We start from the raw sequence: 26,817 nt of genomic DNA, 5'->3' as shown, positions 1-26,817 counted from the left end.
TGCAAGCTAAAATGCTATTTACAGGAAATAAAAGCTTTCTACAGAGAGCTTACCTCCCTCAGCTCAGCAGGTTCTGGAAGTAAAAGTAAATGTCAAAATTCTGATTGGATGCAACTCTCCATATCTATTATACATGTTAAGCAGATAAAACAATGTATATGTGTGCATAAACATGTACATGGATTATTATTTTTTCCCAAGATTATTCTCCTCGTGCAAGGGATTCTCCTCTCCTCCTGAGGGATCAAATGCACACCTGTAGTGGCCAAGTTGTTCAAAACAGCTCAGAACTGATCTGATGCAAGATTTTGTGTTCTTCACAGGCAAGGACACAGTTAAAGGTTGCATCTATCTGTGATATGTCAAAGGAAGCTCTCAGACAATAAAATCCATTACAAATAGGACAGAGAAATTCTAGGAAAAGGAATCTGTAAGAACAGCACAAGAAGAGCGCTCATCTTTTCACAGAACCCATATGAAAGATTTGGCATTCTTAAAATATCTCAATAGTCAGCTATGACCAGGAATATTCATCCCACGCCCCACTTCTGCACACAGGAAGGGAAGAGCTAATAACAGAAGAATTTTCTTTCGGTGGCGGGAACAACTGTGTGATGATCATCCCCCACCCAGTGTGGGATTCCAGAAGAGATCAAGGATGCCCTGGCAAGAGCATTATTATCTGTTGTGGAAGTCGCACAGCTTTTATTAATGAGATTCCTAATAAAGTATTAAAACCCTGGAGCAGAAAGCCACACTGCTAATTCCTGAATCATATGAAATCATTCACCATTTTATATACAAGTTTTGAATTACAATCTTCAGCTTCTCATCAGAAAAAAAAAAAAAAAAACAGGCCTAAAAAAAGCATTTTTTGATAGAACTGCACAGTGTACAGAAGCATACTTTCAGTTACACAGTATCTTACAGAACACATACTTGAACAAAAAGCAGAGCCTGTTATCTCTCCTAGAAGGCCCTACCCGGACAAAACTAGATGTGTCACCTCCATTACCAGAAGAACGGCTTTAACTGGACAAAAGAGTACATGAAAAACCTCCTGAACGCTCCAGATAGTTTAACAAAAGAAGAAAAGTACATTTGTAAACAACTTTAAAACAAGAACCTTATGAAAATAGTAACGGTCACTAGAAAGTTAAGCTATTAAAATCTTCATAGCCCAAATTGGTACGTTTTACTGTTTTTTGGTGGTTTTTTTTTTTTTTTTTTTTTACACAAATTTTGCCACACAGAACACTTCACTGAAAAATATAGGCAAATAATAATAATTAAAAAAAGGTGCATTTAAGAAAGAGACAGTTTGAAAGCCAAAGCCCAAACTCCAAGTTCCCCTTGTAAGTTACAAGAACAGCGCTACAACCCAGCTGTTGAATGGAGCTGAGATCAACAGTGCGCCGGTAGTACAGCACTTGTTTTGTGATCTGAGATTCTTTTTAATGTAAACTCCAAAAAGTCAAAAGCTATTGTTAGAACTGACTTTTATATTACGTACCATGAAGCACTGTTTTCACTTTCATTATCCAAATTTTGCCATGAATTGACTTTTTGTATACGGTATCAACTTATTTTAAGCAAATCTGTTTTACGATGAGGCAACCAGGTAAAAACTGTTCTGAGAAATGATTTTGTATGTGTAATTATCTACCATGCATCTCAAGTCAAGCATTAGTATTTATGTGCTCTACTTGATGCTTAAGCACATGTTAAGCAAGCTGTTGAGCACGGAGTGAGTCCATTTTGGTAGATGGACAGATGTATGTGAACAGCAATGCTTTGGATAACTTGTGCTATTCCTAATACTACAGTTATTTTCTCCACCAATTACATTTTACTATAAATATGTGTGCCCTTAAGTTGATCCCAATATCAGTTTCATCTAACTAATCAAATTATCTGCTAAGATTTTGGGAATGATAGCCCTTCCTTTATTTAAGTAAAAGTGGGACATGTTTCTTATTCCTAAAAATTTGCCAACAGCGGATTTATTTTCAAGACAGAGTGACGCTGCTCAGTAAACTGTTGGTCATTTTTGTTGTTCACAGATAAGCAGAAGAGTATTGATGTTTATTATCAGGTATACAGGAAGGGGAATAGAAAATACTGTGATATTTCTACCATTAATGTTTTTCTAAGTTCTGCTCATGGGTTACTATAAATAATTATTGATTTGAAATAAACAAACTGAAGTTCATATTACCTCTCATATTTTGAGGGCTCAGCAGCTAAATTTCAAATTTTTATTTTCCCTCTGCAAAATAATGCTGTTAAAGCCCTGCCGACACCTGAGTGCGCCAAGAGCTCACGTGAGGACTAATTTTCTCTTCTCTTTAGAAATACCTAATTTCTGTACTAGTTAGAAGTTAACTCATAGACCAAATAATAAATGTGCAATGTAAACAAGTAGTTGTAGTTGTTTTCTCTCATGTAATAATGATAAATAATGACTCTGATCATTATCTATCCTGCTTGAGTTCATTAAATGCAATTCTTCATTCACAAAGGCAGCAGCAGGCATTCTGAGATGGGCTATGCTCAAATGACTGGAATAACTGAGATTCCTGATGGAGATCTAAGCCTTTTCCCTCATTTTCTTAACAGTTTCCGCAGTTTTCATACTCAATTGCATTTCATAATTTGCTACTTAAAATAAATTCATTTCCCCAAGCCTTTTTCTTCCTATCCAGAACAAACTTATTTGCATTTATGGCAACTGCTGTTCAGCAAATAAGTTGTAAAGAAAAAAAAAATTCATGTGAAATGGAATGAAGAGAATATTTAAAATTGCGTTAATTTGCTTTCTGAATTTCATTTTCAGAATGCTTCAGAGAAAAAAAGCTTTAAAGGCTTAAAAAACGTTTTTGCACATTTTTGTTTCTTCTAAACAAGGGATCAATTTTACCCAGTGAATCACTGTCATAACCGCTGCCCAGTAACTACATGAAACTGCATGTCATTCCCCCCAAGAAAGTAAAGAAAATACAGTGTTTTACTTCAAATATTTTATGAATGCAAGATTACAACAAATATATTAGTCAAAATGCAGGGCTATCAAGCACTGAACCAAGGATGCTGGCATCAGTTTGACTACCATTTTGCAGGTGGAAAAAATATACTACGACTACAGATAAAAGGCATCACTAATGCATCATGAATTACTCTGGTCAGCCAACATCACCTCTGCAGCTTGGTGCATGTTTACATCCTGAAAATAATAATGATAAATTTGTTTGAGATGAGACACTGGAACAAAGCCATTCTTAAACAGGAAAGTTTTTGTTTTGCTCTTATCGAGGTAACACCAAAAACTAAAACCAAGATCTTACAATTTAGCAGCCATTTTAACACTTGTTAGGCTAGCCTTCACACAAGGAGCATGCATACAGCCACTGTTCTCGCTTTATATTGAGGGCTGTTGGTTAATTCAAGTCACTGTTTTCTCACCTTATCTCATTAACCTGTTGAATCAGATGTCCATCGTAGGAAAAGGAAAAATTAAATGATGTTAAGTGTAGCAGACAAATACAGATCACACCGAGAAGCTAACACTCATGAGTTGTCATAATAAGGGATAATAATAACAATTAAAAAAAAAATCAGTCTTTTCTGTGCATATTTTTTTCATTTGAAAGGTCCCAGGAAATCATGATGTGCCTGGCCGTTTCTGTTGCTGATTTCTGATGACCTCTAATTGTTTTTTGCATTGCTGATAATAAGTTGAGAGACTTTTATTTTCATCTAACAGCTTTTTATGTTCTTGTACCAGACGGGATGTATTTTGCTGGTCTTTTTCATCCTGGTCCAGTTCTGCTATTAATTCTTGCCTGCGGTAAAAAAAAAAAAAAAAAAAACAAAAACAAAGGAAAAAAAAAAAAAAACAAAGGAAAAAAAAATACCATCAATTATAAACAACGTCTATTTGAGCAGAAATGCATCACAGAATCAAGGAATCATTAAGTTTGGAGAAGACCTCTTAGATAATCAAGTCTAGCCATTAACCCATCCCCACCATGCCCAGTAAACAGTGTCCCTCAAGATGACCTCATATGTTTCAAATACTTGTTTGATCATCAGTCTAAATTTATGGCAGTTGACATTCTGTGCAAAAAACTAAGTTGACAAAAATCTTATTCTTTACAATAGTCTGGGAGAAATTCTCGTCCAAATCAAATCCACATTCAAACATTAAAACAGCTGGAAACCAGCCTCAATCTCTTCTCTTGTCCTTTTAATAATAGCTTTCAGGTGTAGAACATCTGAGGATCCACAGAGAAATTCATAAATTTAATACTAATTTTGCTTAGTACATTTAACAACGCAGTAAGCAATTTAAGAGGCAAAACCAAAATAATTTAGATCAGTTTTTAGTGAAATGCTGTTTTGCTGTTTTCTATTTGGAATTGACCTTCCTAAAGCTGTGGAAAGCAGAATCAGGCAGAATATTTTTACAATTGTTACTTGAGCTAATTTATGCAGTAATCATCTAAAATGTTTTTTAGCAACTACTGTTAGAAGAACAAATTCTCTACAATTGCATCTGTTAATTTCTGTACTGCAATTTTCCATAAAACATAAAGTTGTGAGTTGTTTTTTTCCCCAGCATCCTAATTATTTACATACAGCATTAAAACAAAACCACATTTGGAATTACCTGAGTGATTCAGTTAAGATTTCATCACAAAAGTTTAAAGCTGTAAGAACAGTATTCTGTGCTTTACATGCCCTTATGACATCATTCATGCTAAAGTTTTGGGGTTTTTTTTTTTTTGATCTTCAGAAAAACACCACAGCAACAGGCAACTTCGCATTGAAATGCTGTTTTGTACTTTGAACTGTACATTTTAAAGTAGTGGAAAGCAAAATTAGGCAGATTATTTTTGTAGCTGTGATTTCACTTAATTAATGCATTAGGGATTCAATACGTTTTTTAAACAACAATTTTAGAGGAACAAATGCACTGACAAACTTGCTAAAATTTATCCTACAAAATGGATGTAGCAAAATAGAATACAGTTTGTTTTACTATTTGTTTATGAGGTGACAAGAAGGCAAGCTGCCAATAGTAATCTAGCAATAAAATAGTAGAGGAGAAAGTTCATGTTCTTAATTAATTGTTGCCATGTGGTTTGTAATTACAGTTAAAAAATTTATTAGTTTAACCTTTATAGAATAATTATTACCTTAAACAACATTAAATACATCAACCACAGTACTATTTTTTGTTTCACACCTAAGGGCAATTATGTTCTGATTAAGAAAAAACAACTGGGGAGAAATCTATATACAGACAGTATGGGGGAAAAAAGGAAAAAGGAGAAATCAAAAGGTAAGAATTAGTTTTGAAACAGAAGCCCAATTTTATATTGCCAATCAGTCCTGAGGGACAATGGAAATAAAAACAAAATTAAGATCTTCACTCCAGTTTCAACATTTCTTCATGAGCTATGTAAATTCTAACAGTACTTGGAAAAAAAAAAAATGTTCTCAAGATGCTAAGTCAGAAGTGAACACACACAGGCACTTTTTTTTGTTCTTCAGCTATTCCACAAACACCAATGCAAGCTCTTCTTACAACACTTTGCCTGCCATGGCTTAGACCCTGGTGGGTAGCAATAAACCAAGTAACCAGCTTAAGTATTTATGACCTCTAAGAACTGCCCCCCAGCACCAGGAAACAGAAATGATGAGAAGCAAAACATAACAGAATGCAAATGGACATTCTGAATCAGCAATAACTTTGGCTCCAATTCAACTGTACATGCAAGCAGTTTCTTCACATATACATGTACACCATAAGAAAGTACATAATGGCTTTCATGAATTAGGTCCAAAACCCCTACTAGAAAAACATGATATTTGACTTGGTAATCCTGATTGATGAAATACAGATTGACAAATGTTGGATATAACACAATAACTAACTGTTAAATAAGTAATACTAAGCTATTATCTGAAATTCTATAATGCAATTGAAAGTCTTTTACTGGACAGAGAGTGAAATAAAATTCCAAGGTTCCTCAACAGTCCAGATCTTTTATTTGCAATGATGCAAATATAACTACTATGGTACATAGGCCGATGTCCCATAAACTTGAAGGTGGACTTGTCCAGAAGAAAGCCTTGATATTGATTAAAACTTTAGTTACCTCTCTGAATATCTCACCTGTGGAGAGTAGTTCAGTATTTCTAAGGGATTAGGTCTGAAAAACGATCATGGTCTATGAAATTTTACTTTGTAAAGCCTGAAATAGCAGTCACAGATCACTTACTTCCTCTGCAACAGCAATGCAATTTCTGTCTGAACTTTCATATATTCTTGTGCCATTTTGCAGTGCTGTTCAAACACAGCCATAGATTCTTTGGAGTTCGGGCATGGTGCTAGAGGCTGAAAATAAATCAGACATGTTAAAAACTAATGAACTGATATCTCAGTGTACAGCATGTTAGAACGTCTCCACAGAGTATTTATAACATCTTTTAAAAAACGGTAAGCTTTTAAAAATAAGTGTTAAACCACGCACTGGAAAATTTTACTGCACTGATGTCAAAGTCAACTCAAACCTCCAAATTGCAGTTATTTATCTGACAGTGTCTTCATCAAAAGGAACAAAAATCAAACTAGTTTTTAATCACACACATAACAAATACAGTGAATGCAACAATTTGATTCAGTAAAACTCAAGGAAGGAATGTCTTATTTTGACAGTCACTCATATTACATTTGGTTTTATGGATCATGTTTCCCAGAGGCTGTTTTTAATAGCTTGATCAAATCTGAGTCAACCAATCTCAGATTACATAATATATTTTTTTTAGCCTTGGTCAAAAGTTAGACAGAGTATAAACACAGGTAAATACGTGGCACTGTATTTTGCAGTCCCAAATTCACACATTAGAATAAAGCATATATTTGTTACCTGTAACTGATGATCTAATGTAAGATACGCCATTGGGATGGAGTTATCTGACCCATTGGTCTCTGTAACAATAATAACAATAAGATTTTAATGCATTTTTAAATGGAGTTCTATTTTTATAGGACAAAAACCATAATACTACATTATTTCACAATACACAATCTGAAGATGAAAAGGCAAATGGAAATAGCAGTGTTCCAATCCCAAGGCAGGTGATTTTTTTTTTTTTCTGATAAAGTTAGGAACTTCAAAATTATGGTCTATCATTTCAAGAAGAAATAAAGATTAAGGTGATCATTCTACCTTTCTAGAAGTCATTTATCAGCATACAGACTTTAAAAATACTATTTTTGCACAGTTTGCCATCACATTCTCTGCTTACAAAAAAAACTGCCATTTCATTCTTGTTTATGAAGGATCAGCCAGCCAGCCATGCATCTAATGATTTTAAAATTAGAAGCTGTGCAAACCAACTCTGCCAAAATAAAAAAAAGCTCAGTACTGAAACCAACTCCTGGTGAGGAGTTTGTATCTTCCTCACAACATGCTCTAGGGCATCCATCTCCTTTGCTCTGCTTTGTGGACAGCAAGGAACCCAATAATCAGCCTATCTCCTGGGTCTGGCTGCTCTCTTCTTACACTGCATTGCTCTGACTTTCTCTAGTTCTTTCATTCTATATATAACATGGTTCTCAATTCTTATAGGTTGCATCTTTTGGAAGCCCGGAATTTGGGGAGAACAAAGTTACCATTAAGCTTTAAGAGACATAGAAGTAAAGACACATTGAGAAACTACTGATTTTACAGCTGCATTATTGCTACTAGAGAATTATATGGAGGAGGGTAGGTGGGGAAAAAAAAGGGGCTGCTTACCCATACCCCAAAAGCACCTGCCACAGAGTAGTCGTGGTAGAGAAACTAAGGTGTTGCCCTCAAAGACTACGCTATCTCCAAGAGCAGCTTCAAAAGGAAACAGAAATAAGAGGGTGGGAATGGAGAAAAAGTGGTTAAGTCTATGCTTGTAAGGAAACTAGAAGGTGGTAAAAATAAATGAAAATAACAAAACAAAAATCAGAGAGACTTAATCACCACAGTGTCTTAGATAAGAACAATATTAAAGGCCTTCCCTGCTTTTGACTACTGCCATATATGGAATACTGCTACAGCAAGGGAATTATTGCAATGCTTCAAATACATCAATGCATGCAAAAAACTTCAGATTACATTCCTGAGCTTCTGGTTATGTGTCATAGAGCTGTAACTTTTCCTGTGATTGATCAGATTTGGCTGCGTCCTTATTTTATTATCACTTTGCCTCATTTACTTATTAATGCATTCTCTTTTATAGAAAACTGATTTATCTATTTAAAAATGTAAACCTTTGTTTATGGACTTCATAAACCTAATGTGAAAAAATACACATGGTACATTCTGTATTTACCTGAGTATAAGGTGAGGGATTTCTGTGAGCAAGAAAGTCACCAAGTAATAGACCTAACTTTAGTTCCAGCGGTGTGCTGCATTTAAGGCCAAACATTTGGGACAAACTGCCTTTGTGCTGGCGTAAGACAAGCAACTTCTGGTTCCCAGCAAACTGTCTATTAAACTAATGGTAAGAGATTGCTTCCATGTCAAACAGCAATTCCTGTAAACACTCACTGTCCAAAGCAACTTGGAAGCACAAAGGAAAGCACAGGGTAGGCTATGGTGGAAAGCAAGGGCTTTGGGAATTGTATGCTACTAGGCATAGTGTGTGATTAGGCAAAGTGATAATGGGCAGAAAGAAGAAAGCAAAGAGGCAAAGTACAAGAGTATGCTGCTCTCCTCCCACTAAAACAGGGGAAAGAAGTACACATCTTATATTCAGAATCACCTTATATTTGGTAAAATACGAGTACGCATATATATATATGCTGGCACAAAATCAGTCCATATGTGAATTTCCATTTTGCAGTTGGTTACAGGAAAAGAATGACAGAATCTGATCAGCCAAAGATGAAACAGATCACAAGTGAAAGGTTTCAGAATTTAAAGCACTATGAAGTCAAAGAATCAAGAATCATAGAGTTATTTAAGTCTTGATTTTAAGCCTAAGATTCAAGAGGTATGACCCGGTAATGAAAATGTAAATCTTATTTATATCCTAAAAAGGAATTTCTAGGGATCCATCATTTCCATGTAGTCTAGTATTGGTTCTTCTTGTGATGGCATGCATTATTATCTTTAAAGATCAAATTCAGCTATTTTGTATAGTCTTAATCACCTTTCATCACCTTTATAAAAGAACAGCAATGCTATAGTAATTACTTAGATTAGTTCATTTAAGAACAGTAAATTTTATGTGCATATTGTGTATGAGCAAAATTTCAACACATAGATTAAGAAAAAAAAAAAAATGACGTATTCCAGCTGGTACTCACCTAAGTAGCATTTCTTTCCAGAAGTCAGAGCAATGAAAGCTTTATCTGTGCATTCATAATACAAATGCACAACACTAAAATGCTGCAAGATGTCCATTCCCCTCACTCCACAATAACACGTTATAACCAAAACTGGTGCTCAAAGATCTTTGTTAAATAGTCGTATCACTGCATATGTACAATACTTTGTAACAAGCATAATTCCTACAAGTTTATGTAATTTAACAATATCTTTATAAAAAGTTTTCATATCTGATGTCCGAAACAAAGCAACAGTAAAATGATTTAACCTATGCGACATTAAAATGGACTGTCACTTTCACTGCCTAATTCTATACGTAGGCACATACCCTATACCATAATCAATTGTTTCTCTTCTAAAATGTTTAACTAATGAACTACCTGCATCATCAGGTGTCCATGGATTACGAGTTGGCTTTTCAGAGGTTGGTCCCGAGGTAGTGATCATTCTCACACTAGGACTAGATGATCTACTGCTGTTTCTACTCTCCTGAAATGATAAAACAAAGTGACAAGGAAAGTTAAGAGACGATTTTTCAAAACATTTATTTTACAAAAGGGCATTAAAATAAAAAATCAATGTGAAGAAATCTTAATACATATTCCTTCTGACCTCTTGCAAACCTTTTACCCTGAAAGCTTTCCAAACAGCTTCATATACTTTACATGTATTGCATGGATTTCATCATCATCATCTCTTCTTCATCTTTACCATACAAAAAGAAAAGGATGCAATATTCCCTATTCAGCATAGTGAAAAGGACTGTTGAACAATGCACTAAAAATCTTTATATAAAAGCACTATACTACACAGAGTAGTTTTTACAACACTGTTTGGTGAATTCCATCAGCTCCATAAAATAAAGAAGGAATAAAGTTTTATTTCTGCATTCATTGATTAAGCATCAACTACGTTCAAATAAAGGAATGAACTTTAGTAATTGCACTTCACTGCAAAGTATTAATCTACAGTTTTTATTGTGATTCCTGTGTTAACTCGGAACTTAAACGATTAATACTCAGAAAGCATGAAAGTGTTTAATCAAAGCAATCCATTTAAACAATTGATTAAGCTAAATTAGAAATTGAGGAAATTCTCTCCTTCAAAGCAAATTAAAAACCAAAGCAAAATTCTGTATTAATAGAAAGCTTGACTATTTAAAACCTTCTGTTTACCAAAGCACATAAACTAACACTGATACCATTACTGTACCTAGCTTCTCTTTCAGAATTCTAATTTACAATATATACTATTGTATTTCATATATCTCCTCACTGACACAAAATAAACACATTATAGTACTTAAAAGCACAGACCCCACCATCTTTTGCAGGAGAACACTTATGTCAAATGAAAAAATGCTATTAAAAGACAATTATTTTCAAAACAGTGCACTGTTAACAAAATGATTAACTAGCTGTCCCTGTTTTTCAAAAGGAGCACTGAAATGCACGTTACCTGAAAGCTGCAGTTCTTTATAACTCCGATTTCCTAGTATCATATCTTAAATTAATTTTTAAAAGCCAGGATTTCAGTCAAGCTACAGTCTGAAGAATAGCAAGATTCTACAGTGAAATACCCATTATTTCAACTGCCTTACAATATGTTTCTCCGGTAATTGCTTCAGCTTAAGAGGCTAGCAAAACACGCTATTAAACAGCACACATGAGACCTATAACAGTAAATGCCCATACTTTCTAAAATGAAACATCTTTAAAAGAACAATAATTTAAGTCCACTGGGTAAAACAGGAAAGTCAGAAACACGGCTCAATTATTACCTTCTCAGAGCTTTAAAAATTGTTTCAAATGCAAACCTTATTTTGCAGCAGTTAACACCGTCCCTGTGCCAACCCTGAATGCTTTGGTTTTGCTTGCTTATGCAATGGAAAAATGTTTGCAAGGTATGCAGCTTCAGTAGAAATAGGTGTTAAAAAACTGAAATTATTTGAAATGCCCTTAAGTATTTGCTTAAGCTACCTAATTTTCTTCAAATTATTTCAGTCTTAAGATGCTGAGGAAACTCATATCTGATTGTTTTCTGCCATATCAAGGGAAATAAATTCATAGAGTGATGTGAAACTCTATTAAAAATGAAGGAATTGGCAAACGGGATGAATATTTATCCATTAGCTGTACATTCCTCCTTTGACAGATGCATGATAAGCAACATGAAGAGTAGTTTCATTGTTATTAACCATTTAATGTTTTATGTTAGTAGCCAGAAACTATTGTAGAAATAATTCAATGGGTTGATACTATCAGGATGATGGCATTAGAAATTTTGAAAAAGCTTTAGTGTTGAAGTCTTTGCTGACATTAGGAAGCCTGGTGTTTACTGGTAATGTGCTCATATATGAATGATAAACACAAGAAGATAGAACAATCTTTCATAGTGAAGTGTAAGACTAAAACAAAAAGAAATTTGTTGAGTATTTAAGTTGTAGCAAAGGGGACCTGAGAAGTACACTAGCAAGCCAAATTGCAAGCTATGCTATACTGCATTGCATGCTGTACCAGATTGTTTAGATCTATGAGATACTAGAGATCGGAGTAAAGGATTTTTATCTGAAATGTATTTAAAAAGCATCACAAAACCCATGAGAAGTTCCCAAATCTGAACACGTCAGATTACAGTGTTTGAGTGTGCTGAATAAGATGCTTCAGCTTCCCTGGCGTAACAGTGGACCGCAGCCACCTTTCCTGACACCAGGTTCTCTGAAGGTAAGCCAAAGGCTGTTCTTCAGCAGACAGTTCCTGTTACTCCTTCATAGATTTCCTTTCATCCTTGCCTCCTCCAGACATCACAGTATGCCAAGCAGACTTTTTGTAGGGTCACCATTATATGAGGCCAACGTATCTTGGGACGCATCTAGCATGGCACTGCTAGCTGGTTGAGGGAAGGGCATCCTGTAGGGGGACCTACAGGAAGGTTGGGGAGGGACTTTTCATAATGGCATGTAGACATAGGACGAGGAGAAATGGCTTTAAAGTGAAAAAGAGGGTAGATTTAGACTAGATATTAGGGAGAAATTCTTTACTGTGAGGGTGGTGAGACACTGGAACAGGTTGCTCAGAGAGGCTGTGGATGCCCCCACCCTGGAGGCATTCAAGGCCAAGCTGGATGGGGCTGTGAGCAACCTGGTCTGAAGTTCTCTGCCTATAGTGAAGTCACTGCCTATAGCAGGAGGGTTGGAACTTCCCTTCCAACTCAACCATTCTTTGATTCTTTGATTGCCCTGCTCTACACTGCACTGGTGCAGCCTCACCTTCAGCATTATGTGCAGCTTTGGGTGCCACAGTACAAAAAAGACACAAAATTATTAGAAAGTGTCCTAAGGAGAGCTACAAAGGTGGTAAAGCACCTGTAGGAGAAGACATATGAGGAGCAGGTGAAGTCCCCTGGTTTGTTCAGCCCAGAGCAGAGCAGGCTGAGGGTGGCCTGCAGCTCCTCACTGGGGTAGGGTTGTGATCTGCTCTCTGATGACAGCAACAGGGCCCAAGGGAACGGCACGGAGTTGTGTCAGTGTGTCAGGTTGATACCAGGAAAAGGTTCTTCATCAGATAATGGTCAGGCCTTGGAAAAGGCAGTGCTCAGGGCCCCAAGCTGCCAGAGCTCAAAAAATGTTTGGACAATGCTCTCAGACATAGGGTTTGAGTTTTGAGTGGTGCTGTGAGGAGTCAGAAGTTGAACTTGGTGACCAGTGAGGGTTCCTTCCAACTTGAGATTCTATGATTGTATCTTCGTCAGGTGGCCAAAGTCACACTAATTTTTTTTCTCAGTTTTCATTTCTCAAAGTCTTACAGTCTCAATAACTTTGCTTGCTCTGAGGTACTATTCCCCCTCTAGGAACTGCAAAATTTTTTCAAGTTTAATTTAAGCAGGAAACCAGACTTAAAGAAGTCAGTGGCACTAGCCCTTTCTCCTCATCTCCTATGGATTTTATCACCCTACAAAATAGGAGAAAATAAAAATGTGCATCTGTGACCAATTGCACAGTCTCATGGACAAAATGATTCATCTGTACAGTACCAGTTCCCATAGATTCTCATACTTGACTTGTGCACGTGTTGGTCTGTACACTCAGACCTTACTTCTCAGATACATGCATTATTTTTTTCCCACTTCAAAGTAAACTAAGAAATATTAAGACTCAGCAAGAACTGTCAAAAAAAAAAAAAAAAAAGAAGTTGTTTAAGAGGTATTTCTGATATCATGGCACTGCAAAGGATGATATACCAAAACTACCTGGGTACCTCACTGTCTATCTAATTGCAATCTCCAGTTCTTTAATAATTATGCCAAACGTGTTCCAAATCTATTTGTACAAATTACTATTTTTTCCAAGGAGACTATCCAGTTTAAGCAGCAGGATTTTTGTGCTCCATCAAGCCTTTCTAAGTTTTTTGTGGCTGCAGTTCAGAGCACATCTATTTCTGTGTTACAAAGGTGCTTAGGAAAGAACAGTAGTTATTGGACAGCCAAAGACATCACAGCTCAATGAGGTATTAAAATGATCAGCTCCGTGAAAAAAAAATTACGTGGAAAAATGAGAAAATGAGTAGGCCATCACAATATATGAATGGAAACAGATGGGATTGCAGAATATAACTGCAGGAAAAAGGTTACATCAGTGCTGCTCATGTAACTTGTTCAGTCTAAGGTCACCAAGTACTAGAGCATATGACTTTTCACCAAGTCCTGAGATTTAATGCGTGATTCTCACCAGCAAGCCCCTCCAATGGCTGGCTCAGCGACTGAGAACCTTTGTTGTAGCACATTTTCCTATCTAAGCTCTCAGTATAAAAGGGTCAACTGAGCAGTAAAAGCGCTATTACTGTCTGATGTTTTGATAGTACCAGTACTCAGGCATTAGTGGAAAATGTCTTAAGACTCTGAACACAATTAAAAAAAAATTAATTAATAATCATAATCAAAACCACTCAAAGAATCCTATGCAGTACACAGAGAGAGAAATCACAACATGTACATCAATTTCAGATTAAAACAACCAAAGCTAAGCAGGGAGTCATAAGCCTTGGTCTACCTTTGTCAGGTAAGTACTGCAAGCTTCAGTATACTTGTCCCGTATTTTCCTCCACCTCAACAGAAAAATCCATTCTGAGTAGGAAAAACCTTGATAAAAACAAACTCCAAAGCACTGCAGAATAAATTTATATTTGCATGTTGGCAATTTCCAGAAAAAACTATGTTTATTATGATTTCTGATCAGCTTTACTATTCAGTCAGATGGGTTTAAATAAGAAAAAAAAACAACCAAACAAAAAATACAGCATAATTATGAGTGGAGTAGGGGCTTAAAAGGACTGGGTATGGGAGTGGAAGCACACAGTGCTATGGCAGTTCAATGAAGAAGCCAATGCAAAAGGGTGGGTTTAAGGAAGAATGGTATGCAGGAAAGAAGGATGTTTGCAGAGAAGAGAGGGAGGGGGAAGGGGACTTTCCAATTAGTGAAGATAACCTATATAGGGTATGGTGCATGTAGGGAGATGCTATAAACTGACCAGAGCTACACTAGTTACAGATGTTTTTTCTGCTTTGGCTAGTAGATTCCTTATATAGATAGCAGTTCAAGATTTTAAATAAACATTTAGATAGCAAAATCCAGAGCTTATAGAAACCTATACAGAACAATCTTAAGTATTATGTTTTGCTTGCTTTCTTAATAAATTACTGTTTTTTAAAAATACGTACATATATATATGTCAAAAGTTAGCACTAGTTTCAGCTATCTTTTCCTTTATTTTTCTAATACACACACACAAAAAGGGTGAAAATTCATGATTTATTTATATGGACAGTGCATAAACGTCTTCCAAAGAACATTCCTCATGCCTACTAAGGTCTTATCATTACATTTCCCAAAACTGCAAGATAAAAAAAGCAGGTAATTTTAATACTGCCACTTACATTTCCAATATGTATGCTATCAGAAGGAAAAAGGGTAAAATGCGATTCTGGTACTTCTACAGACCCACACCAGTCTGGCATAATTTCTGTTCTACTGTTAACCAAATTGGCTAATCTGTTTGTTTGTTATATTTTGCAGATTCATTTCTTTCTGCCTTCTTTGAAGACATTAAAGTGTATTTAAGAGTTATTTCATTATTTTCTGATATTTGTACATAGCAAATTCTACTAATAATATCCAGGGGATTGATGAGATTTCTGTGACTGTCACATTCTACAGAATTAAAGAAGGTTTAAATGTTGATCTCCTTGATAACAACATACCCTAAAATTACCACCTATTTTAGATTATTGCAGTAGGTTGTTTAATATGGAAACTTGATTAACCTGACAAACATGTTAAGATCTCATTTTCCAAACATACAAATAATAATAGGTACCTAAAAATTCCTAATTCACACTAGTGATAAAATGCCCTCTCTGAATCACTTCAACAGGCCTGGTAACAATTAAAACACAAAATAAACACATTTGAATGAAGCATTAGCTGTACTTTTCTCATTTAAGATGTTCTTAGTTTAATTTCAGCTTTATATAGCATAACACTGTCTGTTACCATGGCATTTATAATACCATCTACAAAGCTATTAAATTATAAAGCATCTTATTGCAATAGTCATATTTTTCTTTTTTTAAAATATCCTTGTGCTCCTTTTTGTAAAACTCTTGCAAGAAATGAGATAGTACTATAAGATATGTTTAGAGTATAGAGATTCATTAATAAATAAATACACATAACATTTATGTGGTTTTTTTTTTAATTTTATGCAATATGTGAGTCTAATGTATGTCTAACTGCTTCAGATGATTATAAGTAGTTATTTCAATTGTTTTCTATACAGAATGAGGCGAAAAGTCTTTCTGACATAACATGTGAGCCAAATTAAGTGGTACACACAAACTGTACATAAAAATGATAAATATTGGATGAGCTATAGAGAAATCACTTGTCATCTAGAGCTCATTCATAGATTATCCTCATGGTATCTAATTTAAACACAATTCAAATGACATTGCATTCTGTCGAGCCTCCATATCATTTTTACATAAGTATCAAAAGTGAAGATTTGCAGATCAGGTTCCCTATACACATACAGCACTGACTTTATTGAAACATAATGAAGGGATGAGAAAGAGCTTACCTGACTGGACTCTGTTCCAGCAACAGTAAGATCTTGAATGGATCTGCGCCTCTGTTGTCCGTTTCCTGCTGGGAAAACAAAACAAACCAAAACAAAAACAAAACAGTGAAATCTATTCCGAACAAAATAAGAAGGGTGAGACTGTTGCAGAGGAGCTTGGAATTTGTACAAATCCACAGAGAGAAAGGGAGAGAGGGGGAGAGAGAGACAGCTGCAGAATTTTAACTCAAAACATGCTGGCCTGTCAACAAAAAGTATCCCCTAATACAACAACCACTCCTACCACATGAATAGCTGCTGCACTCCACTCCACCATCTCTGACACACGTATTTAAACAGGCTTAGGACTCGGGGCAGGAGCTGATGACGACATCTATTTCAAGTGCGTTACGTTATGGGGATTTCTAAAAGCCAGACTGCAAAGATAACATGCTGCCAGCTTTAACCTGTTGCTCTTTGGTATGCTCAAGTAACATAGCAAGGACTTCTGCCTGTGTTTCGTTTCCCTCACTAAAACCAATCAGTGAGAGTACTTCCTTCTGGTCAAAGTGAAAGCACTTTTTCACCTTCAGATGAAGGAAAATGTGTCCCATTCTCATGCTCTAAGAACCGTGAAAAGGGGACTGTTCAGCTAAACCACATCTTGCTAATAACCTACTGAACATAGTGTGGTAATCTTTTCCTTTTCTCCTTCCACCTGTTAGCAATTATCCACTTGTGACAGCTACATAAAACAGTTTAAATTCTAACAGTGACACTCAAAGACATTACTGGGAAACAAAGTCTCCTCAAAAGTATTGGAGATTATGCAACGGAATCTCCCCAACTACTTTGATTTTTATTGCTGTGATTGTTTATATTGTCTCTTGAGAGCACATCAGCTGTTCAAAAGGAAACACCAAAACGTTCTGAGTAACAGCTGACAATGCTCAAAATTCTTGATCTGCATTACGTAACTTTTCTACTCAAGGGTAGCATCTCAAACATGTACTACAGCAGTGGCAGCCCCTAACCCATCAACCATGAACTCAGCAGCCAGCCCAACTCTAAGCCCTTTAAAAGGCATCTAATCTTTTTTTAACCTTTTAGATATTTATTTAGCATCATTTCAGTGCTGCTTCCCTGCCTATCTTGATGAGCAAATTTTGATTCATAACTGTTACTACAAACATATAAGACTATCTATGCAATATTGATCAATACAGTCAATGGAATCACAATTTAAATTCTTAAATAGTGACTATTGCATGTAAGAATACATTAGCATAGAGCAGCCATAGAGAACTCTTAGTGTCACTTTACCAATCTGACATTACATTTTATGTTCTAAAATTTCTAAGAAGTTCTATGAGAAAGAAGCATATCAGAAAATCAGGAGTTTCAGAATGAAAAGTCTTTGAAAAGTCCTGTAGTCTTTACTCTGGCTACAGAAGAATTTAAATCACAGCTTTTTCGAGGTCTTGATCTTTTGCTTCTGAAATTCAAAGGAAGTATATACTTACCTAAGCATCGTGACTATATTATGTTTTATATATTTGTACTAAGATGCTAGAGATCGAGTGAATGACGAATCTATATCAAATTTTTGATCTTATTCATTCACAGTGAATTTTTTCACTAAATGGCCATTTACAAACACAGTTACACATTTAATAGAATTATGTACGCTAGATACTTCATCTGGCTGTCACAGCTAATCGCAATATTCAAGATACAGATGATCCACCCATGACTGACACAAAATTATGTGCACGTTTCATTCAACAACACTGTTCTAAAATTAGCTCAGCTGAAATAAGCTTGCAAAAATATCTGAAATTCTCATTTCAGATTAGCAACATTTGTGAATTTAAAGAACCCGGCACATGTGTTGCTGAAACATTAGAACATGGCTGCCAAAAAAGTTAAAATAATCAGGGTGGGGTGCAAGAAAAGAAAATGCTTTGAAGAGGGGTGGAAGGAGGGCCAAAACTACCATGTTGTAATAAATGAACATCTTTAAATGAAATATCTTTGAGTTAGTAGCATGAGAGAAGAGCAAGCTCTACTGGGCAATGCCATTTTAATTAGTGTAACTGCTGCAGACATCTGGCAAATAGCTTAGACAAAGCAGAAATAGACTACAAATCAACAAATACTTATTGCTCCAGATTCAAGACAAATTTCAATTGAAAAAATACAACACAACATTTTTTATTCAAAATCGTCACAGCTATGTCTTTATGTCTTCTTTCCTTTCCTTCCCTAACGTGCTTTACCTCTACACCCATTTAAAATTCCTAATTCCTCCCTCCCCCTCCATACAACTAATCATGTTGTAAATGTGCAGAAGTTAGTCTACAGTAGCTTGATGTTCTATGACAGGATTTAAACAATTTACAGGACTTTAAGATTAGAAATTAATGAGCATCCAATTACACATCTGTTTTGAGAGTTTTAGTGAAAAAAGCTCTGAGTGCCTGATTGCTATCTGGAATGATGAAAGACTCTGATTTAATTTATTGTACTAAAAGGGAAATAGACCCACAAAATCATATGCCATTTCAAGCAATTACTGTAATATAGTTGTAGAAATTCCATACAGTATCTGGGGACTCATGCTTTCAAGTTTTCTTAATACACACAGCTTGCATATGAGAGAGCTACAATTACTGAAATATTCAAGTTCTGTGCTGTTTAATAACATATGAGTATATAAACTAAAAGTGCAAAATGAAAGCAAAAAAACTGAGAAGAGGAAAGAGCAAAAACATGCTTAGAGGAAAGTAACATTAATTGCTGAAATACCAGAGAGAAAAACTGAAGCAATCATTATGGTCTCAAATGAGTTCGATGCTGCAAAGCATTTCATATAAATAGGAATGTAAAATTTGTTCATGAAGTATTTGCATTGGTAAGGTATACATTTCTCTTCCACTCATTTCCTTTGTTCCATTTGTGTTTTCCTATTTCTTCCTCCAGCTCTTCCTTCCTTCTCTCTATGTTATTCTCATTTTTGTTTCATTCTCACTTCATTCCTTGTATTCTCCTTCCTCAATCCACTCCCTCCAACCTGCTCCAGTATTTCTTATTAATCTCTCCCCACAAATATCCTAAATTTACTTCTTGCCCTAAAAAAAAAAAAAAAAAAAAAAAAAAAGAAAAAAAAAAAAAGAAAAAAAAAAAAAAGAAAAAAAAAATTGCACACTGTTATTTCCTAAAATGAAATTCAAAAGGTATACAAAACTTCTGGTATGTGCCACTCCACATACTACAGTAAAGCAAATGACACAGCTTCCTGTTAAGGCTTTTGAACAACCCTCAAAAATCCAGAGCAGCCATGCAGTCCTCTCCCTTCCCTATAGCAGATGCTCGCTGTCTCCTTTTACACTTACACAAGCATACATGCTGCTTGTTTTCCTCTCATTAAGGCAAAAGTATTTCGTTTGTATCATTCCAGCCAAGTGCAAACTCACTCTTCCAGGTCTCCCATTCCTGCTTTCAAACTCACTTGAGTACTCTCTGATTTTGTAATAGGGAGTTTACCTCTTGGTTCCTCCTTTATCATGTTCTCCCATCCTTATTCATGTACAGTACGTTCAAGTGCTTTCCTTACACACAAAGAATCTTACGGTACAAGGCAATTAGTAAATTTACTAGTGTTAGGAGACATGGTAAGGAATTTAAGCCATTCATCTGGAATCCAGAATCATGAACTGATTTGAAGAGACAAAAGTAGGTTGAAGAGACAAAAGTAGGATTTCTGGCCTCTACTGGTTTTAAAAGTTAGATGGAAAAATTACCCGCTAAACCATCTATGATTCTTGTACGTTTTCTAAAGATACTTAACAAAATGTGTCTATCCTGAGTAATCGTTTATGCAGTGCCAATGTTATAAAATTACTTTAATGCTGTGGCACAGAGTTTTTGCATGACAAAATTAGAAAGCCAAATGCATGCATGCTATATGCATAAGCTGTTTAACATGCCAGAGAAGAAAAGGCTGTACTTCAAAGTATATTTTGTCAGATGCTTCTTGACTGGTTAGTATACAGAAGATGTCTGGGTTATTCTCCTTAATCATATGACAAACTATAACTGGATTTTACTTTTTCCTTTAAACATACGGCTATTTAAGCCTTTTGTACTTGTAAGAAATTTTATTTCTCATATATAAATAAGAAAAAAAAACACTTACATGGAGATGTTGGTGCCTACTATCCATATTATACTGCATATCAAGTAAAAGAAAGGGATACTCCATGTGGCTATCTGGTTGTGGTTTATCACCACTGAAAATCCATTTGCCATTGGAACTTGCTGATCTACTATTTTCAGTTTTTATTTTTGTAAACTAGTAACAAAATAGTACCTTAAATGAAAGTAAGTTTATTTACACCTATTGGAAAACATTTAGAAGAAGAGCAAATTCTACTTCTACAAACATGTAATCATCAACCGATAAAAAAATATACTTTATGACTTCACTATCACAATCAGTTCATGGATAAAAAGTGACCAAGGCAGAACTCATTATAAAAAAAAAACAAACAACCCAATGATGGCAGATGTAGTACTCATGCTTCTAAAATAGCCCTGCCCCAAAGCAGCTGACTCACGGTAACACGCCGGCCCAGTGCCCTCCCCTCTGCGGGAAGCAGCTGCTTTGCCATGTACTCAGCGGCAGGCTAGCAGCAGTGTGGACAATGTCAGTGCTCTCTTCCCACGGATGGACGTGCCCAGGGAAGGCTGGAGGAGCTGGGTATGTGCAGAAGCGCTGAGGAACATAACAGGGTGGGATTTAGACAGTGGTGCCACTCTGGAGAGCTTGGATGTGTAACTGGAAGGGGAAAAGTGTTAAGACGATAGGATTGAAAGCCATGTACTGAAGGAGTAAGGAAGGGAATGTGGTGAGGAACACATAATGTGAGGGCACATTATGCTGTCCTAAAAACAGAGCAAGATGCTTTTGAGAAACTGCTTTAAGGATACAGATAAATATAGTTAGTTTACTGGGCAGCTGGTTCCATCTCTGTCAAGTAACAATTAAGCTCTATTTTAATAAGCTGGGGACATGTTCTTTTTTCCTGGCACCGTGATTCTTACCAGGAAGCTGTTCTGACTATTTGAAACCTTTTATTATGCAGCCCAGACATCTGCATAGTTACACCCTTTGCCTTAGTGCTGGTACTGTGCCTTTTAGCTTGAACAATTCTCTCTTTCTAGTCTTTAGCTGCAAATTCATCTACAGAAAATAATTACTCATTTCTCAGCTTTCACTCTGAAGACTAAAAAAACCATGTTCTTTCACTTTCTTCTTCACACTCTTCATACCATTCTAGTAGCTTTTCTTGTTACTATTTCAGAGTGTACATATGATTAGCTCAACATACTTCTCTGGCTGCCCAGAATACTGTATTGATTTCCTGATCAGACCTCAACAATGGCCTGTAAATTAGCTTTAGTTTGTTCTAAGCTATCCTGGAAATATTCTTTTCAAAGTGAACCCTAAAGCCTGGTATCTATCTATCACTTACAAATAGACAGATATATATATATTTTTTAACAACTATTTCAGATTAGTTGCTTAGACTGCCTAGGATTAATCTTTATGCATCTGCTATGGTGCAGTCTACTAATGAGTTCTTTTCATAATTAAAAGAAATTGTTACTACTGCGTATGACATTAAATTTTACTCTATTTCTTGTCTACCAATCACCCTCCATCACACCACAATTCATCCTATGTGATACTTGAATCCTTCTTTTTATTGTCACACCTGATAACACTTCATCACTCACTTGGGGCTTAACAAATGCCTTAAGAGTAAACTCAGAGAAAATTCATTCCTATGCTTGCTTCAAACCTATATTTCATTTGAAATGAAGTCCTATATTTCATTTCTACAGGTTGCCATTTCTCTTTTATTTGTTCCAAATTTACCTTAGAGTTCCAGTCTTGTCAAGTTCAATTAAAATAGTTCAGGTGAAGGGCATCTAAATGACTTCCTTTGCCTAAATAAGCAAAACCTCAAAAAGGTATCTGATGGTGCAATCTACTTTGGGAAAGCCACATGATATATTATTTCACTGACCTTTTAATTATTCTTCTCTAAAAGATTTGAAGTTTTTTTTGAAGCAGACAGACAGTACGTGCAGACAACAGGTGCCTAGTTAACTTTTAGAGCAAACTTGCTGGGCTTCCATCACTTGTTGACATTGTAAAACTTGACAGATCTCTTAAGAATGTAGCTTCACTTCTCTTTCCTTGCTCTCTCAAGATTACCTTTGCAACACAGAAGGCCAGGAGTGTTTGAAAACTACAGTGGAATACTAATAAACATTCTGTCTGATCTGCTAGTCTATGTGCCAAATAGGTTTCATTTTCATCAACTGTGCAATTTTCATCTGGAAGCTACATTTTGACAAACTGTATTTTTATAAGTACACTTCAATAAAGGTATTTAAAGTTTTGCACAGAACTGTATCTTCTGTATTCAACTTTAAAATACAATAATCCTCAAGATCTACAAGGAAGTTTCCTCAAATGACTCACATTTAGAATCGAGGTCCAGAGTTTTTAATAGATCTTTTGATTAGCAACATATACTATTACTTGCATCTCCTAACAAATAATTCTGAGGTGACTGGAATACTAATCATGGTATACTTATCACAGTTTGGGATTGATTAAACTTATTTTTAGTCTTTGAGAAGTATGAAAGGAAATGGGAGGGAAGATGGGAAAGAAAAATACATTATTTCCTACTGAAAATAAATATGAAATAGATGAGTCTCAACAGAAAATACCTGCTAAGGTGCTGAATATGCTGATTCTCTTCCTGTCAGAAGCCTGTCCTAATAGTTTTAGTTTGTCTTCAGTTAAACACAACAGAAATACTAATGCAAATACATTTTAGATCTAGTAAACTGTAGTCAAATATGAAAACTACAGATTAAGCTTTAATCTTGTTTAATCACAAGCATTACACAGATTTGAAGTTCTGTACATATTGTATTTAAGTCTTTTCTTCTACTAATATTTGATTAGATTAGCAATGGGTGCTTAAACACTACACAGATCAGGGCACTGTAATTATCTAGATGGGAATTTTTCAACTGAGGTTCATTTTTGCCAAATGAAGTACTGTAATAAAATAATGCCTGCCCTATAATACGAATCTAACATCAAGATCATAAAAGGAAAAAGCACTTTATTACTAAAAGTAAGTTAGACCAAGAAGATCACATCCTTTACTGATAAAAGTTAGTACTGAAAGATCATGCTCCTCTTTACTGAGACAATTTAAAAAAAATGCATTGGGATATTTCTAGGTCTGTTCTAGTGCAGCTGGAGCAAGAAGTATTTTTTAGCAGTCTGATCATTATTCCAGCATCTTAACCAATTGACCCGTTCACATGGTCTGCGATACCTGGTATGATGATCTCAGGGACATCCAGAATGTTGCCAAATGAAGCAGTTTTACGATGGCCTCGTTTAGGCTTGGAATAGGCTGAAAAAATACACACATACAATACACATGCAAAACACTAAAAAGGCAATAGCAAAATTATTAAATTTGTCATATTGCATTTTTCATAAAATCTGTTAAACTGTAGTTCATGCAAAAATATTTCATGCAGAATAAACTGCATTGCCTTTCACTCATGCTTACACATAGTAAAGCAACTGTTAAAAAGCAAAAATGCAGAACTAGCCGTCAATACAACACTGTGTAATTAGTTTTAGTTAGCAACACAAAAGTCAAACACAGAAAGCAGCACGGCAACAAAGAAGGGAAAACCAAATGTAATTATCCAAACAGAGAATAAAATAAATTGTTTCAGATCACCTGTATATTCAGAGTAAATTCTTGATTGCCTGAACTTATATAGCACTTCCTCTTTAGTGCTGGGCATAAACTATTTTATGAACAAGATTAAAAGCTGGATACTTTTTTCTTTGAATCATCTCCTGTTAAAGCAAAGGTAATCTGTCCCTGAAAAGTGCTTACTCTTATTACATTAGACAATCGTTCCTGCTTTCCATTATTTTGCCCTACTAGTGAAGATGTTCCTTGTTTGAAAAAGTGGCTGCCACCACTAATGTCTTCATTCCTGAAGGATATTCAAGAAGCATTATATATTTGCAACGAAAGCTTAAGTTTTTTTTTTTTTTATTTTGCCACTTGTGTAGTTACCCATTTAGAGAAAAAAAATAGTTCCCATTTAGAGAAAAGCCCAAATACAGCTCCCAAAGATAGAATACTGCAGCAAATTTATCTCAAACTTAATGTGAAATGGTGGCGTGTATTATGCAATTTACACTTAACACTTAAATCTAGCAATAGGTGGAACAAGAAGATTAAATATTCTTGACTTTATTTATGCTTAACAGCCTGATTCTCATCCAGCCACAATTCTATTTCAGTTTACAGCATATTATTTCTGTCACAAAGTTAACAGCATTAAAAAACAAAGCAAAAACAACACTGTGTTGTTTCAGCTCTTATTGAAATAGGTATGGCCAGATAGGTTTGACTTGATTTCTAGTGGTCAGTTACTGCCTGAAATAACTGAAAAAAAGAAAGCAAACAAATAAAAAACCCAACAACCCACACACAAAAAAACCAAACCAAACCAAAACACAAAACTCCACAATATTCAACATATTCCTTTGCGTCAAGAAAAAGAAACTTTCATAACAAAAAAAAAAAAAAAAAAAAAAAAAATCCTTACAATATTTTGAAATAACAATTACTATTCAAAACGGTGTACTTATGGAAGACAAACCAGGAAAATTAAAAACTCACACAAAGGAAGGCCACAGTTATCTCCACTAATGTCAAAACCTTACATTGACTTTAGAGGGTCAGTGAGTCCTGACGTTTTAAAGTAAAAACAAGTTATTATTATCAGGTAAGTACATAGTTGCCTTCCATGTTAGGAAACCTTTAGAAATATTCAGGGTGAAGTGCTACACAATGAATCAGTCAAAAATTGACAATACAAAAGACAAAATTTTGGAGTAAGGCTTTAAGATAAGTACATAAAAGTAAAAGCGTTTAGGGCAAGATAATATTATCCCACGAATATCTTCAGTATTTAGCAAAACAAGATCCTAAAAAAATCATCATACAACAAAGAACAAAAATAAAGTAGTCATGGTTGAAAAGAGTCAGAACGTGATGCTTATTTCCTTATTTCTTACAGTTTCTTGGATTACCCTAATTATCAGATTTGTGGAGAAATATTATATCAGCTAAATAACCCTGAACAAACCAAAGTAATTCTGTCTGCTAATTAAATCTATAGTTATATACCATTAAAAAAAGTTTCAAATGTCAAACTTAATAACTGAGGTTTGCATAGATCAACAAACAATATATTTCATGAAGAAAAGAGACAAGAAAGTGTTTGCCAAGAATAAACATTTTTATTAAACTGATCTTCTGGGAAGACTGAAGATTGTTTTCACCATAAAATTATGTATTTATGCTTATGCATAACTTCCAATTCACTCACGGACTCAGTATTTAAACATAACAGTTTATGGCTACCTGAAGCAAAGCACCTGAAGCTAGTTTACTTTTTAAACAAAAGATATTATGCTGTGTTCATCTGATGAATAAAATATGCTTATGTTCCTGAAATATGGCAAAATTGATTTTAAAACTTATTTGGGAACATGCTGACTGTTAAAACCAACTATCTACTTTTATATATTAGAGAAATAACTGCAAAAAAAAAAAAAAAAAAAAAGCTATTTTAGAGATAATTAAGGTAAGTGCAAAGATAAAGCTTATCATTTGGAATAGGACTGACATTTATAAGTCTCAGCATGGTTTTAGAAAGGTGAAAGTCTAATTGAACAGAAGTAATCTCTTTGTGACCTTAAAAGTACCTAATTAAAATACCTGCCTTGCAGCTGAATGTACAATATTCCACCTCAACTAATAAAGGATGAGAAAGATTACATGAAAAGTTAAAATATTTTCACATGGCTAATTTTATTAACCTTTTGTAAGACTTCATTTTTTTTTCTCTTTTCTTATTTATTTATTTTTAAAAATAATCTTCCTCCCTACCAGTTCTTTACTCTACCCCACAAACATAATTTTACCTGTGGTAGAAGGTATTCTTGCTTCCATTTCGGACATGTCAGCACTCATCCTTTTGGCTTCTCCTGAAACAAGGGCTGACTGAGGTCGCCCACGAACATCTGACAAGCTCTCCACACTGCTCCCACGAGATGGTGGTAAACTCAAACGGCCAGGATCACCCTGTTTCAATGGTTAGAATTTTAAAAAGAAGGGAATCAGACCTGC

At 35.2% G+C, this 26,817-nt stretch overlaps 1 protein-coding gene across 6 annotated transcripts in view; it reads right to left on the bottom strand.

The window, feature by feature from the left end:
- Positions 1 to 675: 675 nt before the first annotated feature.
- Positions 676 to 26,817, bottom strand: part of MAP3K7 (mitogen-activated protein kinase kinase kinase 7) — a 50,238-nt gene continuing 24,096 nt past the window's right edge. For 2 of the 6 annotated variants that reach the window (XM_031611228.2, XM_031611232.2), the window contains 7 exons: positions 26,613 to 26,772; positions 23,923 to 24,003; positions 16,511 to 16,578; positions 9,758 to 9,866; positions 6,936 to 6,997; positions 6,288 to 6,403; positions 676 to 3,842 (listed from right to left, as the gene is read on the bottom strand). In XM_031611228.2, the coding sequence (XP_031467088.1) occupies positions 3,662 to 3,842; positions 6,288 to 6,403; positions 6,936 to 6,997; positions 9,758 to 9,866; positions 16,511 to 16,578; positions 23,923 to 24,003; positions 26,613 to 26,772 (777 nt within the window). In that variant the 3' untranslated portion in view covers positions 676 to 3,661. Of the gene's footprint in view, positions 3,843 to 6,287; positions 6,404 to 6,935; positions 6,998 to 7,808; positions 7,896 to 9,757; positions 9,867 to 16,510; positions 16,579 to 23,922; positions 24,004 to 26,612; positions 26,773 to 26,817 lie in introns of all 6 variants that reach the window. The other 4 variants (XM_031611234.2, XM_031611229.2, XM_031611230.2 and 1 more) reach the window with 4 other exon arrangements.

This window comes from Phasianus colchicus, chromosome 2 (genome assembly GCF_987193195.1).
Source record: "Phasianus colchicus chromosome 2, bPhaCol1.hap1.1, whole genome shotgun sequence".
NCBI lineage: Eukaryota > Metazoa > Chordata > Aves > Galliformes > Phasianidae > Phasianus > Phasianus colchicus.
This window is presented reverse-complemented; position numbering and strand designations above follow the sequence as displayed.